Genomic DNA, 19,338 nt, shown 5'->3' on the forward strand with positions numbered 1-19,338 from the left:
AAAGCAAAAATCTTTATTTTTATCTCTGGCATACGTTGGACCTTATCTTACATTTGAAACTAAACACAGGCAATAAATATATACAATTAAAAAGTTAAAATATGCTTTCAATTAGAGTAATTGTAATTGATTTACATGCTTATAATTTATTTTCTATATATTAATTTTGAATGATCGTAAAGTTATTTATAATAAAATGTATTTTAATTTTTATAAATAGTAATTATAATGTATTAACTTTATAAGTAATATGCAAAATTAATAGTTTGTATATTTTTTTTCTTCTTTGCACAATTTAAAACTATTACAATTTTTTTTATTCATAATATAATAATACATTTGGTCACTAATAGTTCTTTACATATAAAATAATAAGTATATAATTAGAACGCAAAAATTATACATAATAAATCTGAAAATAGTATTTTATAGATAAATAAATTATTATTTTAAAAATGTAAATTAAAGTTATTATTATTCATAATATGTTAATATAAAAAATTATATGTTATTTCTTATATATAATTGAATAATTTACTTAAAAATAATCTAATTATTTTAATTAATATTTATATTTTTAATTCTAAATTTATTATAGTTATTAGTAAAAAGTACAAATTTTAACAAAATGTCGATTTTAAAAGTGACAAAAATAATATAGACTAAATAAGACAAGATCATACTTGTAGATATTTAAAGTATATATAAACAAATTATTTATATTAGTTTTAAATTTTTGTAATGATAAAAAGGTAATGATCAGTATTCTATATTGACTATAATTTTGGTATATTATAATTAATCATTGTGAAAACGTATTGAATTGTTTTTATGATAAAATTTCTATTTATGATATATTAAAAAAATATTTTATAATGATTTCGTACTATAAAAATAATAATTAATATAAATAAAATTAATCATAAACTTTAAATAAAATTACAGAGTAATTTTAAATAAAAGAGTAAAAATAACACACTCATATAATTATTTTATTTTGTAACATCCAAAAAATACAGTAATAAACTATATAATAGAATAATTATATTTAATAATATTTCAGTTCAGTCTTACACTAAGAAAAGCGAACGGTTCTGGCCGAATGGCCTTACAAAAAGGTTACAACTAAAACCGTGCAAGATAAGCAAACCTAACCGAACGGTTTACAAAAGTTTATACCGAACGGTCAAATAAAATCAAAAGAGAAGGTGATCACACGACCACCTTACTATAACTAGACTACTGACCGAACGTCCTACTGTTCGGTCTTAACTTCAACTTCTACCAAATTTTCTTCTTCCAGCGTATCTTCCAATAGCGCGTCCCCTTCTGCTCACATCCACACGGATGATCATTGCAACGACAAGACGAACGTACAAAACAAGACATGACAGAAAAACACAGGGTAAGCTTATGTAATTTAATTCATGCATAACATACATTTCAAACAATCCAACATACAATATAAATTTCATCATACGTATCATACAAAACCTAGTACTAGAGTGACTGTCCGAACTGTATGAAATCTGTGTAGCTACAGGCGTTCGTGCACCCGGGTGATGTAGTAAATGGGATGCCCTCAACAGCTGCCACCCGAGGTTAGTCCTATCTGTCCAAAGTAACCCTAAGGACTACGACCTCCTACCGTTCCCACACATGACCTACCTTCCTCTAGGTGAAGACGAGTACTCACGGAACATCAGGATGAACAGCCAGCTTAGCATACCCACAGTCATACTTTACAAATTTCAATATTCACACGAGTCGTTCCTCCCCGGAATGCTCGTCCATAATTCACAACATTTCCATATCATATTTTCTTCATCTTTCATTAATAATCATCTCACTTAAACATTTCACACAAAGATCCGTTCGGATACAATTTACCGAACGTTCAACCCTGACCCCGAACGAGACCAAACAATTGGAACGAGACCGAGAGGTCTCCAGTTCTAGAAAGGATTTATACCAAGAAGTTTACTATCGGTTTTAGAAAGGAACCGAGTACAATCATATATTGCCAGAAACGAGTAGAACGAACGCAACTTACAAAATGAGCCAATTAGATGAACTGACTCTTAAGAGCTTCAATCGAACATCTAGATAACCATGCTCGGCACTAAGGCTCTAGACCATAACCAATGGATGCCGACTCTTCAAGATATTCAAAGAATAATACGTAGAGAAATTTCCATGAAGAAAACGAACACTTATGAACACTTAGAATATTTAGTCTTAATATCAAGAAATACGAATGCCAGTTAAAGACTGAACACTATAGTGAGCGAACCCTAGAGGGCTTGAACGAACGCTCGTATTAGGAAATTTAGCTTAAGGAGATAGAACGAGTACCTGGTATAAGACCAAACACTTAATTAGGACGAACACTTGGTATAAGACCAGGTGTTACTTAACTTATAGAAAAGAGGTTTGATAAATATATTGAGATACTATTGAAGTAGTATTTAAGAATAACTAAAATATACAATTACATATATATATATATATATATATATATATATATATATATATATATATATATATATATATATATATATATATATATATATATATACATACTTAAGTTTATAACAGGATATCAAGACAGAACTATGCTTGGTCGAACGCTCAAGCATGGCATTTCGAAATGACTACGCTCGTCATCAAATAGGATTCTTCCCAAATGAAAGAATCCACCTCTAACCAAATTCACTAGAAAACCGAACGGTCAAAGACCGTTCAGTAACGAACGTACACTTTCTTAAGGGAATTCATATCCGGATCATTTTAATTTCCAACTCATTTATTAACATATAGTTTCACAACTTTATACATTCATATCATAATCACTTTCATATTTCATACTATCCAAACATAGAGATTTCATATATTTCATACATCATAACATAGCTTAATCATATTCCATTTCCATTCATTAAATAAATGAACGTTCACGTACTACAATCATATCAATCATCATGCATCCAATTCATTCAGTCAACTAACGAACGTTCATACATTACAACAACATACTAATTAAATTAAATAAGCTTCCCTTACCTCTGAGCGTGAACAAACGTCTTAAAGACAGAGTTTGGGTCGTCCGACTACAATTCCTTCTACCCTCAACGCTCAACGACTCTTCAAACCAGAATCAAACAACAGACCAAAATGGTTCAGAATGAGGCTATGAATTCATGCAACCAGAACTTGGTTTGCATGTGTCCGAGAACGAACGGCTAAGGACAAGAAGAACTTACCCGTTCAGAACTCAAAACTGATCGGTTCAAACTGAAGCTTGGGACGCCGGAAGTGCTTCTACGGTGCTTGAACGGAGATTGGAGTAGAGAAATGGTGAGTTTCGGTAGAGAGAAGGAGGAGAAATGAAAGATCAGAGTTTTGGAGAAGAAGGTGCATGCAGAGAGTGAGACATGATTTTCTAAAAACTCAGTTTTACTTAAAATGAACGTCCGCTCCTCTGCTGACACCTGCCCTCCACTATCTGATTTCTGACTCCCTTCAGCTTGACACCTGGCGTTCGTTCAGAGTGGTTTTTGGGTGCGTTTTAATGGTTCTGACATATTTCAATTAAATAATAAATATATTACTAAACCATTTTTACATGCTTAAAAAAGTATAATTATTTTTAATTTAAAATATTCTTTATTGCTAGTAACGTTAATCAATATTTTTCAGTTTTAGTACAAATTAACTACAATTAAAGGTAAGGATAAATAGCGATGGTTAGAAAATGATGTGAATTAAAATTAGAATTTTTTATAGGGATTAAAAACACACACATACGCATATTTACATTATTTAAACACACACACACACACATATATATATATATATATATATATATATATATATATATATATATATATATATATATATATATATAAAAGTAAGAAAGTATAAGTAGAGTAATTTTCCTAAATATATTCTTCGAGTAATTTTCTTCTATTGATAATTTGTTCATCATCTTTAAGTTAAATATGTTTTCATTTCATAAACTATCAAACGATTTTGGGTTTTGTTCCTCTTCGAAAGGTTTGTTCATTTTAGTTCTCTTAGTTTTGAAACTCTTATTAGTCCTTAAAATTGAACAGCGTTAAGTTTTTGTATGAGGTGGCTAACGGTGAGCCAGGTGTGTGCCACGTTTTTTCTTTTTTTCTAAAATATTTGTCACGTTTTTTCCAAACCCTTCCTTCTTCTCTCCCAAATCACTCAAAACATCCGCTTATCTCTTTCACACCCACCATTGTTACTGAGATATAGATCTTCTACTAGTTTTAATACATGTTGACATTTTTTGCATTATCAATTGATTATATTTTAGTTGGATTTCCTGGTTTTAATTTACAAGTGGCCTTTCACAACGGCATTGCGAAACTGAGGTGCACGAGAATAATGACGATCTCACACTCGCGATTTCTGGTTGGTAGAGGCCCTGGGAGTTTGTGATTGTTTTTGATTTTTGGTTTTTGCGCATGTTGGTGACGCAGATGAATGCAGTGGATGGTGGTGGTTGTTAGGCGTGAGGGTTGATGGAGGAGAAAGTCGTGAAGGGTTTCGAACTAGTTCTGGTTTAGGGATGACCATGGCAGCACGAGTTAATGTTTGCAAATTGGTCTCGTGGTAAAGGATGAGAATCATGATTGGGGTTTTTTTTTTGCGTTTCTTTCAGATTCGTGATGAAGGTGATTGGGATTTCTAGGTTTCTGATTAGGACGAAGGAAGATAGTGATCGCGATTTGGATTCATGGAGGTCTTGCGATGTGGTTTTTTGTTTTGCTGGTTCATTAGGCACAGTGGTAGGTTTCCTTGTAGTTTGCAGATTTTACAATTCTCAGACTTGGGTTTCTGCTTCGCAAATTCCATGGTGGTTTGCAGTGAAGGTGGCTTCACTGTGGGGAAGTTGTTTTGATGGAAGGAGAGGAACAGTGGTGGGTGTGAAAGAGATAAAGAGATGTTTTGAGTGATCGGGGGAGAAGAAGGAAGGGTTTGGGAAAAACGTAGCAAATATTTTAGAAAAAAAGAAAAAACGTGGCATACAACTGGCTCACCGTTAGCCACCTCATAGAAAAACTTAATGCCATTCAATTTTAAGGACTAAACATAAGAGTTTCAAAACTAAGAGGACTAAAATGAACAAACTTCTGGAAGAGGGACGAAACCCAAAATCGCTTGATAATTTAGGAACTAAAAACATATTTAACCCTTTAAATAAAGGTAAACTTTATTATTTAAAGTGATAAACTATTAGAACTTCTATTTGATTTTTCTGTCCAACGGGCTTGTTTACTTTGATTCTTTCAATGTAAACAAAAGAGTATTAGTTTAAAGTTTTCACTATGTAAGTACACATCTTATCTTCAACCATATATAATAAAAAGATTTAGCGTATAACAATTGCTTTCATATTTTATTTGTAATAATATTTTCAAGTTACCATACAAAATTCACACTAAAAAATATATAAAAAGTAAAAATAAATAATATATTTTATATTAGCGAACTCTATCTTGAATCTCACTAATAATGTTTTCTTTGAATGATTCTCTCACATTGTAGTTGTTAATATCATATAGTATGGAAAAATTCAACTTGACTCTATAGTTACAAAGATTTTACAATAATATATATCATGTTGTTGCAAGCTCTTTCTTCGTTATTCGTAATGCTACTCTCTTTTCCCTTTTCGTGTGACGTGTGTATATGTATATAAGAATATTTCAATACTAAAATTCAATTTGTACAATAAATATATACTAATGAATCATACATCCTGTTAAATCTCAATTTATTTATAATATTTTAATTAACTTTTACATATACGAAAGTAAATATATGCATAACTAACCTTAATTACATTTATAATTAAGAGTATAAATGACGATTTATAAATAGAATTTACAAATTTTATGATTAAAATACAAAATATTTTATAAATTAATTAATTAATTAGTAGAGTTTTATTTTATAAATACCATCATTTTTTCTCTTCATAAAAATATTTTCTTTTTTCTTTTTTGACATTTAAAAATTCTAATCACCTTATTTATCACTTTAAAGATAAGGTATCATCATATGGATCCTAATCTAGAAAGAATAGTCTTAGCCGATCATAATTTTTTGATCAAGTTTATCTTTATTCCTCGGTTTTAAAAGTTTTTCAAGCATGTGACTCAAAAGGATTCAAGATGAATTTATGTTTGTCTAGAATTGTTAAAATATGTTTTGATCATTGATTTGATTTTTTTTATGAGTAAATACAGTATCATGTGAGAGATGAAGTCCTTATAACTTAGTTGAGTTAGAACTTGGTTCAAGTTTGAAACTAGTTTAAATTCTTATAAGTTTTATATGATACACTAGTGCAAAAACAACATATTACGTCGTTTATTTTTGGCTTTTAATGACGAATTAGAGACTGACGTCATAGCGGGTGACGTAACTTTTACGTCGGATATCACGAGGTGACGTTAATAGTATAATTTCACGTTGGTTGTATCTATATCTGACGTAAACCTAACATCGACATTGTGCAACGACGTGATGTTACGTCAGTTAGTAAAGAGATTGACGTTCAATATTTGAATTAATATTTATATTTATAGTAAAATTTGTCGTCTTATGTACGGGGGAAGGGACGTAAACTTAACGTCGATGTGGAGGATAAGGGACGTAATGTTCACGTCGAAGTTCAAAGTTGACGTCAATTTTTGAGTAATATTTGAATAAATATTTATATTTAAAGAAATATTTGACGTCAAGTATAAGGTAATGACGTAAGGTTAACGTCGAAATTGTCTATATGGGATGTTACTGTTGATGTTTGAACGTCAAATGGTGTGTACTTCGACGTTACCTTCAGTGTTTTTTTTTTCGATTTGATTCGGTTTAGCTCATTCAACCAAACCTGAAATACAGAAACTTGTTTTCCAATTCATATATATTCACAAAATTATTTAATTTAAACCATGCTATCATCAATTCATCAATTCCAATTAAATAGTAAAACTAAAAGACGCTAATGCTATCATCAAAACTTTAAAGAACCCAGTTTTCCATTCATCTATTCACTCTATTCATCTATTCACAATAATCTATTAGCAGTTTAAAAGCTGCACAAGTAAGTAAATGCTACTATCATGAAAGGAAAAACTTAAAGCTATAGCTATTTAAAATGTTTATTCAAATATCTTGCCCATTCCTATCTTATCGTCGTTATTACTAAAGTGGACAATGGAGAGGTAGTGTTGAGCCGCTGCATAATCAAGAAAACTTTACTATTATATTCATTTTAATGTCAAAAGTTTATTGATATTTGTAAGATTTTCAAATGTAAATTTTTACCTTAGTCCATTCCCCTCTAATTTCTGCTCGGATGATTGCCTTCATCCATGACATGATGTAGTAGCTACATGCCCAGGAATCATTAAGCTTATTACACTAAACATGTGAAAGAACTTAGTCAAATGTAATGGTTTAAATTTGACTACAAAAATTAAAGGTTAAAGATAAACAAATTCCAATCTTAGGATATATAATTTCAAGTTGTTGTCCTTTGGTCGTAGTCACAACTCTAAACAAATTTAAAACATTTGAAACATTAGAAACATAAGTTAATATATTAATATCATAATGAATTGATAAGAATAAATGTAATACTTACGTTTGTATCAAGGACTTCAACTCCGCTTTAATCTTCTTGTGAAGAGAGCAAAACCATACAACTTGTTCTTTTTTTGGAATGATCACCATGAGTTGCCAATGGCCCCTGTCATGTACCAACAACTAGTGAGTTAGTTTATTGATTAAAGTTTGATAAAAGTTGACAATATTGGGAAAGACATACGCATCAATGTATGGCGCGATATATCTCTCTCTGTTAGACTCAGTCATCCATGTTTCAATATATGATTTTCTGGAATCTAATGTGTTTCCAGATGGTTGAATGGTCTGAGGTTCAAGAAAGCCATAAACTGACGCCCGACCTGATTCAACTACGATGGTGTCCATGTACCTGTAAGAATAAAGTTAAGTATATTTATTAAAAAGTAATAATACTAATATACAAATTGGAAAATAACAAATAAAAAACTTACATGCACCATAGTTGTATGCATGAAATGTTAAGAATTTTTTCTCCACCTATGATCTCATAAGCATCATCGAAATTAATATACAATGGAACATGGCACTCGAGGCCAAATGTTCTTAACTCCCATAGCATCTCTACCGATCCTTTCCTCAACTTATTTAATCTGGAGGTCAATATGGATATAGCATCATGGTCTTCTGCTTCCTCACGAGCCTCGTTCACAAGTTGAGCAATTGGTTGTTTCTCAGGACGGTAAACTTGCAACTCACATTTACAAAAGTTAGGAATCATTTAATTATAACTTGAAGATTTAAGATAATAAAAAGAAGAATATAATACCGCTGGTGGGCCAAAATATGGCATGATCATAGCCTTAGGCCAAGCTATGAATGTGCCTAAGGCCTCCCCCACGAATTGGATTTCAGATGTAGGCAATGGCACTCGAGCCTGGGGGTCTCTTGGATCATCAATCATTACCCGTGCATGAGTGGGCTATAAAGGAGCACCATGAATGGTCTGGCCTTCTGCAATCTATCGTCCCATGGCCACTACGCGCGGATGATCCTCATCAACCAAAAACTGATACTGAATATTGTAATCAATACGATCTGCAGTAGAGCATGAGCCTTTGGTGCTCAAACGAGGTGTAGTAGGATCATCTCTAGGGGCGTCCTCTTGTTGTGACTGTTGTTGTTGCTCTTGTTGTTGTTGTTGTTGTTGTTGTTGGGTGATCATCGCAAGTTTTTCTTCGAGCATTCTGAAGCGTTCACCCATGCTTTCCTCTAATTCGACTTGCACCTGTTGCTTGATGCTACTAACCATTTCCCGAGTCACGACTTCTGTGCTTCTTGGTTTAGGGCCAAAGTAGTCCCTCAATCCAACAGCTCCTCCAACACCACGCACACGACCTGGACGGTCTAGCCGACCTATGGCTGTTACTAGGAGGTCCTCCCTACCTTGTGCCACAAATGTGCCTTGACTCTATTGGTCAACCAAGTCATCCCACATATCATAATGAAGCTAGACACATTAAAAAGTTTGTTACATAATTTTTTATGAACTATGGTAATCAGTTAAAAGTTTCCACTTACAATTCTCTGGGATATCTCCTGAGCAGACTGGGATGTAAACTGGCCATTGGACTTTGTCCGTGCAGCCTTCCATAATTCATGTCTGGCTGGTGGAGGTGCTAGATCAGGTGACTCAAGACCTAACTCCTCAGCGCGACGTTTTCTCATCTTTTTCTCTAATAACCCATAACCACCACGTGACAGTACGTGTGATGTATCATTAAGCTTCTGCCTCTGCTGGGCGGCTATCCTTTTCACCTATGAAAAAATTAAAATCATTAAGCATCTTGTGTGACTAGAGAAAAATATTAAAAAACATACCTGCCACTCAGGAGTAAGTCTAGATTCTTTAAACTGCACCCACTCCTCCTCAGTTATTTTATATTTTTTATAAGGAGTGTTATTCTGTTTAGAGCCAAAGACGTATTGATGTGTCATTCTCGTCTTGAAGTCCCTCCACCGGACTGCAATGTGGGATAAAATCTTCTTCCTTATCCTCTCATCATTAGGGATATTCCAATTTTCCTGTTAAAAACAAAATTAATGTTAAAGCATGATCAACAAAAATAAGTCAATGATGGAAGTAAAACATCTTAAACATACCAAAATATGCTGCCATAGTAGATTTTTGTCAACCTGTGGGACATCATCCCAACAGGTAGCGACAATAGGGACATGTGCTTTTGCCATCACGCCCAAGTAACTTTTGAACGATGCTGCATGTGCCCCAATAGGCACAAATGTTCGGGGATCAAACTCCACCGTCATTGGTTTCTCATTAACCCGACGAGATGTGACATCAGGCATCCGAGTCACAGATCTACCCCCTCCTCCCGTCGGACCTGATCTAGAGCTCGTCATACCTGTTTACAAAGTGTTAGTAGATTATATTTAGAACAGACAAAATAAATAAATTGAACAAGTAATTAAAATAATGCTAAGACACCTATTTATCCCATATGCCTTCGTTGTGATCACATCGAGTTGCATGTATTACATCGGGTACATCATCGACCTTATTTTCAATGGTTCTTGATGAGAAGAAGCTTGTCTCAAGTATATCTAGAGAGTCTTCATCATCAGTTATGTGCATGGCTCTGCCTTCCAATACCACTGACCATTTATGATTCACTGGGTCAGTGACATATAATATTTGTCTTGCTTGACTAGCCATAATAAATGGTTCATCCGTGTAACTCATTTTGTTAAGATCCACCAAAGTGAATCCGAGGTCTTCTTTCACCACACCAGAATTACTGTCAACCCATTTACACTTGAAAACTGGAACTCTAAAAGTGACAATCAATTTCCCAAATTTCTTGTATTATTCCAAAATAACTGATTGATGCTGTAATTGGATTCTTATCCTTGGAACTGGAAAAGTGTACAACCTCAGCTTGTAGGGTAACTCCACTATTTTGAACTCTACTTTTATTGTCTTCCTCCTTTGAATAGAACAAGTAATTGTTTATGTAATAGCCGCCGAAAGTGATCACATCAGTGTTAGGTCCACGAGCTAGTCTCAATAGATTTTCAGAAACATTCGGAGTCGCATAAATCTTTTTCTTAAACCAAGCTAAAAAGGATTTGTTATGTTCATTAAGTGTCCACTTTTCACTCATACGTGGATGTGCTGACTTAATTTCATCAATGTGTTGTGAAATGTAAGGAATAACATCCTCTGTGTTGTTTAAAATGTACAAATGTACTTGATTAACATCTTTTCCACTAACACTTTCAATCCTTACTCCTCGAACTCCCTTTCCTTCACGTCTATTCTCATGTATTTACTTTGGAAGTCCTCTTGGTTCTCTGATTCTTATCAAAGATTAACATCTTTGTGGAAAATATTTCTTTTAGGGTTGCTTAATTAGGTGCCTTAAACATTTATACCTATACTGTGACGTTTCCATCTTTGTCTTATGAACCATAAGTAAAATTTAAAAAAGTCGAGACGGACGAGCAAGGTCATGAAAGAGAATTGTCAGAATTCTAGGAAAAACAAATTTTTTTTTAAGAACCAACTATATGTTAACAACTTTTTTGACAATATACTATGTCACTATTTTATTGGTCTGTACATTTGAAACGAAGTGATCACGACTACTAGATAAGCATTTATAAAAAACTCGAATTTAAAAAGTCAACGACGATCAAAGATCAAACGAAACTCTCAGAACAACTTTTATTTTCCACATTGAGATAAATTATTTTGAATAATTTAATAATTATAATTAGTTTTAGTATAAATGATTATGATATAAAAAAATAGTATGAATAACATTATTAGGAAAATACTATGAATAACATTATTTGCATTTCTTAATTTATAACGCTTTGAATCGATTCTTTATTACTTAGAATCCATTATATCAACTTAGGAAAATTGAGAGTGGAATTATATGAATATAGAGGGGCACATCAAACTTTTTAACTTCAAGCCCTCCAAATCTCACCTTCTTCGCGGGTGATTCAAAAGTAGACAATTTCTGGGGAGCGGGACGTCATTTTGTTTTTAAATGAATCAAACGAAATTTATTGATTTTTTTCTGAATGATGTTTGAACGTCGAATTCGGCGGGGCTTCGACGTTCATACAAGAAGGTGGAGTGTGGTAGTTACTAAGCATAATTACACAATGTACGTCATCAGTTCATCTATAAATATAGCTTGCATTTCACATAATCCCTGCCTCCTGTTTCCGTATTTGACATATTATGATTCATGTTTTTTTATCTCCTTTGCATTTTCTTTTCCATAGATATCTAAACATGTATGTTCTTTAAATTGCAATTTGCTCGGTTGAATGTCAAAGTACCTCATTCATGTCTCAGTTCATATGAAGGTGGCCTTTGATATTCAAGTGAACAAAATGCTTTTTACAATAAAGAAATGATGAAGTTATCTTACTGAAAGGAAAGTGCTTGGGAAAGAGAAATATGGTTCACAATATGTTTAATGCTGAAACAATTTTATGATCTAAAATAATTATATAAAGAAGATGTTCAACTTCAACATTCAACTATGAATGAATCGTTTCTTAAATTGTCTTGGAGTTGTCTTTTACCATTAGATTTCAGAGCTATTTGATTTCTTATGGTGGAAACAACTCCAAGACAAATTAAATTTATAAATTTGACGTCGAATGTTGAGTGCATTGGATGCGAAAGACTGCTCAATGACATGTCTACGTTTAGTCAGCAAGGAGTTTAGAAGAATCCAAAGAGATTTTTTACTTATTCAGTGAATGATGATTGAACGTCGTATTCGGAGGGGCATCGATGTTCGGAAAGTTAATGTAAAATATTTGTGATCGAGGACATCCTATGTCATATTCATCATAAAAACATCTGTGTTTAGTCAGCAAGGAGTTCTTAAGAAAACAAAGAGATTTTTTAGTTTTTCAGTGAAGATGTTTTAACGTCGAATTGTGAGGGTCTTCGACGTTCAGGATATTGATGTCAATTATTTGTGCTCGAGGACGTCCTATATCATTATTCATCATAGCAATGTCTACGTTTAGTCAGCAAGGGGTCTTAAGAATCCAAAGAGATTTTTTACTTTTTCATTGATGTTTGAACGTCAAATTGTGCGAGGCTTGGACGTGCAGGATATTAATCATGTGTAATGCTTTTAAAATGATTTAATTTTGCTACGCGGATCATCTATTTTTTAGTATTTTTTTCGTTTTAATTTTTAATCATTCAATGGAACATCTAACTCTGTGGAGCAGTGGGACATTAATGGTGTGCATTTTCCAACGATATTTTTAACGTCAATTGTTGGGGGTTGGACGTCAATTAGTTCTTCTGGTGGAAACAACTAAAATATAAATTAAATTTATAGGATTGACGTCGAGTATTGACGGCAAACGATGCAAAGGTCTGGAGATTGGGTCAAATATTTGTGATCAATGAGGTCCTATATCATTATTTATCATAGAATGTCTTCGATTAGTCAGTAAGGAGATAATATCGAATCCAAAGAGATTTTTTACTTTTTCAGTGAATGATGTTTGAACGTCGAATTTTGAAGGGGCTTCGACGTTCATACAATATCAGAATCCAAAGAGATTTTTTACTTTTTCAATGAATGATGTTTGAACGTCGAATTTGGAAGGGCTTCGACTTTCATACAATATCAGAATCCAAAGAGATTTTTTACTTTTTCAGTGAATGATGTTTGAACGTCGAATTGTGCAGGGCTTCGACGTTCGTACGATGTGGCAGTTTTTAATCATGATTACACGATGTACAGTTTTTGTAATGATTTAATTTTCGTCAGCAGATCATCTAATTTTTAATATTTTTTCTTTTTAATTTTTAATCATTCAATACCACGTCCGACTTTGTGGAGTAGTGGGACAATGTTTCCAACGATGTTTTTCACGTCTATTGTAGGGGGCTGGACGTCAATTAGTTCTTATTTGAATCAAAAGAGATGTATTACTTTCCACTTAATGATGTTTGAACGTCATCATTTCATCTATAAATATAGCTTAAATTTCGTGTTTGAACGTCATCATTTCATCTTGTTTCTCTGTTGAACATATTAGGATTCATGGTTTTTATATCCTTTGTGTTTTCTTTTCCTTAGATTTCGAAGCAATTCTATTCCTCAAATTGCAATCTGCTCATTTGAATTTCAAAGTGTCGCATTCAGATCTCAGTTCATATGAAGGTGGCCTTTGAAATTCAAGTCAACAAAATGCTTTTTATAGATTAGAAATGATTAAGTTATCTTACTAAAAGGGAAACACTTAGGAAAAATAATAATGGTTCACAATATGTTTAATGCTGAAACAATTTTATGATCTAAAATAATTATATAAAGAAGATGTTCAACTTCATCATTCAACAATGTATGAATCATTTTTTAAATTGTCTTGGAGTTGTCTTCTATCATTAGATTTCAGAGCTATTTGATTTCCTATGGTGGAAAGAACCTCAAGACAAGTTAAATTTATAAAGTTGACGTCGAATATTGGGTGCATTTGACTCAAAGGCCTCGTGATTGACGTCTACTTTTTTGGATCATCGACGTCCTATAACTTAGAGGATTTCAAAAGGAAATATCCTCTTACAAAACACTTAATCTAAAATGAAGACCAAAGATGATGGAAGACATTATAACCAAAACCAGGAAGTAAAAAAAAAAAACAAAGAAAAAGTTAACATGAATTTGGTTGCGGAAGTAATGTAGGATAGGTTTTGAATGGTCTACTTGAAATTCATAAGTGTTAACTTTTTCTGTGTTTTTCCCCCATGCCTTCATGGTTAACAAAGAAATGTCTTCGTTTAGTAAAGGAAAAGAAAGAAAACACAAGAAAAAAGTTAACATGAATGTGATTACCGAAGTTATGTAGGATAGGTTTTCAAAGGGTCTACTTGAAATTCATAAGTGTTAACATTTTCCTCTGTTTTAGCCATTTGCCTTCATGGTTAACAAAGAAATGTCTTCGTTTAGTGAAGGAAAAGAACTAAAACAGTTGAAAAAAAGTTAACATGAATTTGATTACCAAGTTATGTAGGATAGGTTTTCAAAGGGTCTACTTGAAATTCATAAGTGTTAACATTTTCCACTGTTTTAGCCCTTTGCCTTCATGGTTAACAAAAAAATGTCTTCGTTTAGTGAAGGAAAAGAACTAAAAGAGTTGAAAAAAGTTAACATGAATTTGATTACCGAAGTTATGTGGGATAGTTGAACTTCATTTTTTATTACTTTTTCTTTTTCCTTTTAAACTCTCACTTTAACGTCCAAGCTTTATAGATCTTCGACATTTTTTTCGTCAGAAGCACCAGAGATTTTTTTACTTTTTCACTGAATTTATTTACGACAATGCCACAAGTTATTGTTTACGTTGCCTGTTATTTTATTTGACGTTGAGCGTGTGACGTTGCGCACCCTTATATACACTGAATTTGAAAATCTTATGTACACTGAGTTGTTTCTATATTGGTAAACCCTAATACTGAGGAAAATTATTTGGTATCCAAATTCAAATGACTTCTTCATCACATCCTTCAACAGACAGAGGAAAGGATGTTGTGGCTGCAAGAAATGCTGATCTCTCCGGGTGGATCAGTGATGAGGAGACTCGTCTAGAGTTTTTGAGGTGGACAAAGTTTAAACATATTGTTCCTCACAAATATCTGAACCTCGACTTATTTGAAAAGGAGGGATTTCACTTCCAGGAGTGGATTGAAACTCAAGGTCTCTCTACACTTGTCCAGATGAAGGGTGATTGGTACTGATGGAAGCTTACCAGGCTTGGGTAGAGAAAGTGAAGAGAAGGAGTGACTCAAGAGCAATAGGGCTGGAAAACAGTTTCTGTAGCATTTCACTAAGCTCAAAAGTGAGGAAATACAAAGGGGAGACCCTCTTATTTATAGGTGAAGAAAGGCCTCAATTCTGAGCTAAATTCCCTCCAAAATTCAAAATACAAAATGAGCTTGAAGGCCAAGTCAGTTGGGTCACGGGAAGCATGCTGGGTCACATGGACAATGCTGCCAAAACGTGCTTCAGGCTGCTCCGCTGGGCTAGAGCCCCCTGTCTGAGGGGGATGGAGCGTACGTGAGCCAGGAAGTCCATTTGGTGCATCTGAGCTGGAGCCCCCCCTGGCTGAGGGCGCTGGAGCGGCTCTGGTGTTGATCCCTTTAAGTGCTTTTCCCAAATTTGATTAGTTGACCATGGCTCTTGCTTTTATTGTATCCATGGCTCTAGTAAGAGGTCCAATGTGATTCCTTGATGGTCTTCCATCAGACCCTCTCTCTTGAAAAGGATCTGTCCTCAGATCTGCTTCATCCTGTTGATCATCTCCTGTGAAAGGAATTAAGTCACAGATGTTAAAAGTAGGACTGACACCATAACATTCAGGAAGGTCTAATATGTATGCATTATCATTTATCTTTTTGACCACTTTGAAAGGACCATCTCCTCTTGGACTAAGTTTGGACTTTCGTTGAGAGGGAAACCTTTTCTTTCTCAAATGAAGCCAAACTAAGTCTCCTTCTTCAAAGACTATTTTCTTTCTCCCTTTGTTGTTATATTTTGTATATTTTTGAGTTTGTTTTTCAATTTGGTTTTTAACCTTCTCATCTAACTTCTTGATAAACTTCGCTTTAGATACACCCTCTTTATGAAGAAAAGAAGATGATTCTGGAAGAGGAAGTAAATCAAGAGGTGTAATAGGGTTAAAACCATAAACAACCTCAAAAGGAGAAAGATTAGTAGTCTTGTGAACTACTCTATTATAAGCAAATTCAATATGAGGTAGATGATCATCCCAACTTTTTCTATTACCTCTTAATATTACCCTCAACAAAGTAGATAGAGATTTATTTACTACTTCAGTTTGCCCATCAGTTTGTGGGTGACATGTGGTAGAAAATAGAAGTTTAGTTCCTAGCTTTTCCCATAAAGTTTTCCAAAAATGGCTTAGGAACTTAACATCTCTATCAGATACTATGGTTTTGGGTAAGCCATGCAATCTCACTATTTCTTTAAAGAAGAGTCTAGAGATATAGCTAGCATCATCTACTTTGTGGCAGGGTATAAAATGTGCCATTTTACTAAAACGATCTACTACCACAAATATAGAATCATACCCCTTTTGAGTTCTTGGCAGTCCTAGAACAAAATCCATACTTATGTCCTCCCAAGGGATATTAGCTATATGAAGAGGAGTATAGAGTCCATGAGGCATAATATTTTACTTAGCTTGTAAACAAGCTATGCATTTAGAACAATGCCTTTGAACATCTACTCTCATGTGTGGCCAATAGAACTTACTTTTTAAAATGCTTAGAGTTTTATCAACTCCATGATGACCCATGAGTCCTCCTCCATGACTCTCTTTGATAAGAAGTTTTCTAATGGATCCTTGGGGTATACAAAGTTTTTCTTTATTAAAAAGATACCCCCAGAAAGATAGAATCCATCAAAAGGCTTCTTAAGACATGATGAATAAGTGGATGCAAATGTTTCATCATTTTCATATAGTTCTCTTATATCATCAAATCCTAATATTTGTGAACCTAGGGTTACTAATAATGCATGTCTTCTAGATAAAGCATCCGCAAGAACATTAGTACTACCCTTTTTGTGTTTGATGACATAGGGAAATTGCTCCAGGTATTCCACCCACTTGGCATGTCTCTTGTTTAGCTTTCCCTGCCCTTTAAGATACTTGAGAGATTCATGGTCAGTATGTATAATAAATTATCTATTTACCAAATAGTGCTCCCAAGTCTTTAAAGCTCTAATGAGGGCATACAATTCTTTATCATAGGTAGGATAGTTTAGAGTAGGTCCCCTAAGTTTTTCACTGAAGTAAGCTATGGGATGACCTTCTTGAATTAAAACAGCTCCTATCCCTACCCTAGATGCATCACATTCTAGTTCAAAAGCTTTGGAAAAATCAGGCAAGACTAGAATAGATGCATGAGTTAACTTATGTTTCAAGGTCTCAAAAGATAAAACTTGGTTATCACCCCAAATAAAAGGAACATCCTTCTTGACCAGTTCATTCAAAGGAGCAGCTATAGTAGAGAAGTCTTTTACAAATCTTCTATAAAAGCTGGCTAATCCATGGAAACTTCTCACCTCTCCTACTGTCTTAGGGGTTGGCCATTCTTGTATGGCCTTGATCTTCTCAGGATCAACATGTACACCTTCTTTTCCAACTTTGAATCCAAGGAATATCACACTTTCTTGACAAAAAGTACATTTATCAAAGTTGGCAAAGAGATTATGTTCTCTAAGAAGAAGCAAGACCTTTTTGACATGGCTAAGATGCTCTTGAAACCCTTGACTATAGATTAAGATATCATCAAAGTAGACCACTACAAACCTTCCTATGCATTCCCTAAGGACATGGTTCATTAATCTAATGAATGTACTAGGAGCATTGGTTAAGCCAAAGGGCATGACTAACCATTCATACAAACCAAACTTGGTCTTGAAAGTAGTCTTCCATTCATCACCTTCTTTAATTCTTATTTGATGATATCCGCTTTTGAGATCAATTTTGGTGAAAATGTTTGCTCCATGTAAATCATCTAACATGTCATCTAATATGGGAATGAGGTGCCTATATTTAACAATTATGTTGTTGATGGCCCTACAATCTGTACACATTCTCCAAGATCCATCCTTCTTAGGAACCAACAACACAGGCACAACACAAGGATGTAGGCTTTTCTGGATCCACCCTTTGTTCAATAATTCATTAACTTGTTTCTCTATCTCTTTTGTTTCCATGGGGTTGGTCCTATAGGCTGGCCTATTAGGAAGGATTGCCCAGGCACCAAATCTATTTGATGTTCTATTCCCCTCAAAGGTGGTAAGCCACTTGGTACCTCTTTAGGAAACAAATCATTAAATTCTCTTAAAAGTTTTTACAACCCCTTTGGTAGAGAACCAAGTTCATAATTTACTGAAACAAGTGGCTTTTTGCAATAGAGAAGAAAGTGAGGTTGTCCAAGCAAGATTTTCTTAGAACTTTTCAAATTTTGGGGTTGGACAACTTCTTTGGTTAAGGAACTATTTACCAAACTCTCATCCTTCTCTTTTTTCTTGGGGTTGGTCCTATAGGCTGGCCTATTAGGAAGGATTGCCCTAGGCACCAAATCTATTTGATGTTCTATTCCCCTCAAAGGTGGTAAGCCACTTGGTACCTCTTTAGGAAACAAATCATTAAATTCTCTTAAAAGTTTTTACAACCCCTTTGGTAGAGAACCAAGTTCATAATTTACTGAAACAAGTGCCTCTTTGCAATAGAGAAGACAATGAGGTTGTCCAAGCAAGATTTTCTTAGAACTTTTCAAATTTTGGGGTTGGACAACTTCTTTGGTTAAGGAACTATTTACCAAACTCTCATCCTTCTCTTTTTTCTCCTTCCTTTTTTTCTTTTCTCCATCCAACTTCTTCTTAAGAATTATTTAGTCCTTTCTTACTTGTGAAGGTGTAAGAGGACACAAAACAATCTTCTTGCCCTTGTGTTGAATGATTATTTTGTTGATGACTCCATCATGTAGAGCTTGCTTATCAAATTTCCAAGGCCTTCCAAGTAATATGTGCCCAGCTTCCATTGGTACTATATCACAAAAAATTTGGTCTTCATATTTTCCATTGGAAATGGGTACACTTACTTGCT

General features: G+C 33.9%; 1 protein-coding gene across 1 annotated transcript; it reads right to left on the bottom strand.

The window, feature by feature from the left end:
• Positions 1-8,644: 8,644 nt before the first annotated feature.
• Positions 8,645-10,044, bottom strand: LOC128197715 (uncharacterized). The gene is made up of 5 exons (XM_052880103.1): positions 9,787-10,044; positions 9,505-9,708; positions 9,205-9,441; positions 8,933-9,094; positions 8,645-8,698 (listed from the first exon to the last, which is right to left on the bottom strand). Exons 1-5 carry the CDS (start codon positions 10,042-10,044, stop codon positions 8,645-8,647), a joined length of 915 nt encoding a protein of 304 aa, XP_052736063.1.
• Between the last annotated feature and the right edge of the window lie 9,294 nt (positions 10,045-19,338).

The sequence above is a fragment of the Vigna angularis genome, chromosome 7 (genome assembly GCF_016808095.1).
Source record: "Vigna angularis cultivar LongXiaoDou No.4 chromosome 7, ASM1680809v1, whole genome shotgun sequence".
NCBI lineage: Eukaryota > Viridiplantae > Streptophyta > Magnoliopsida > Fabales > Fabaceae > Vigna > Vigna angularis.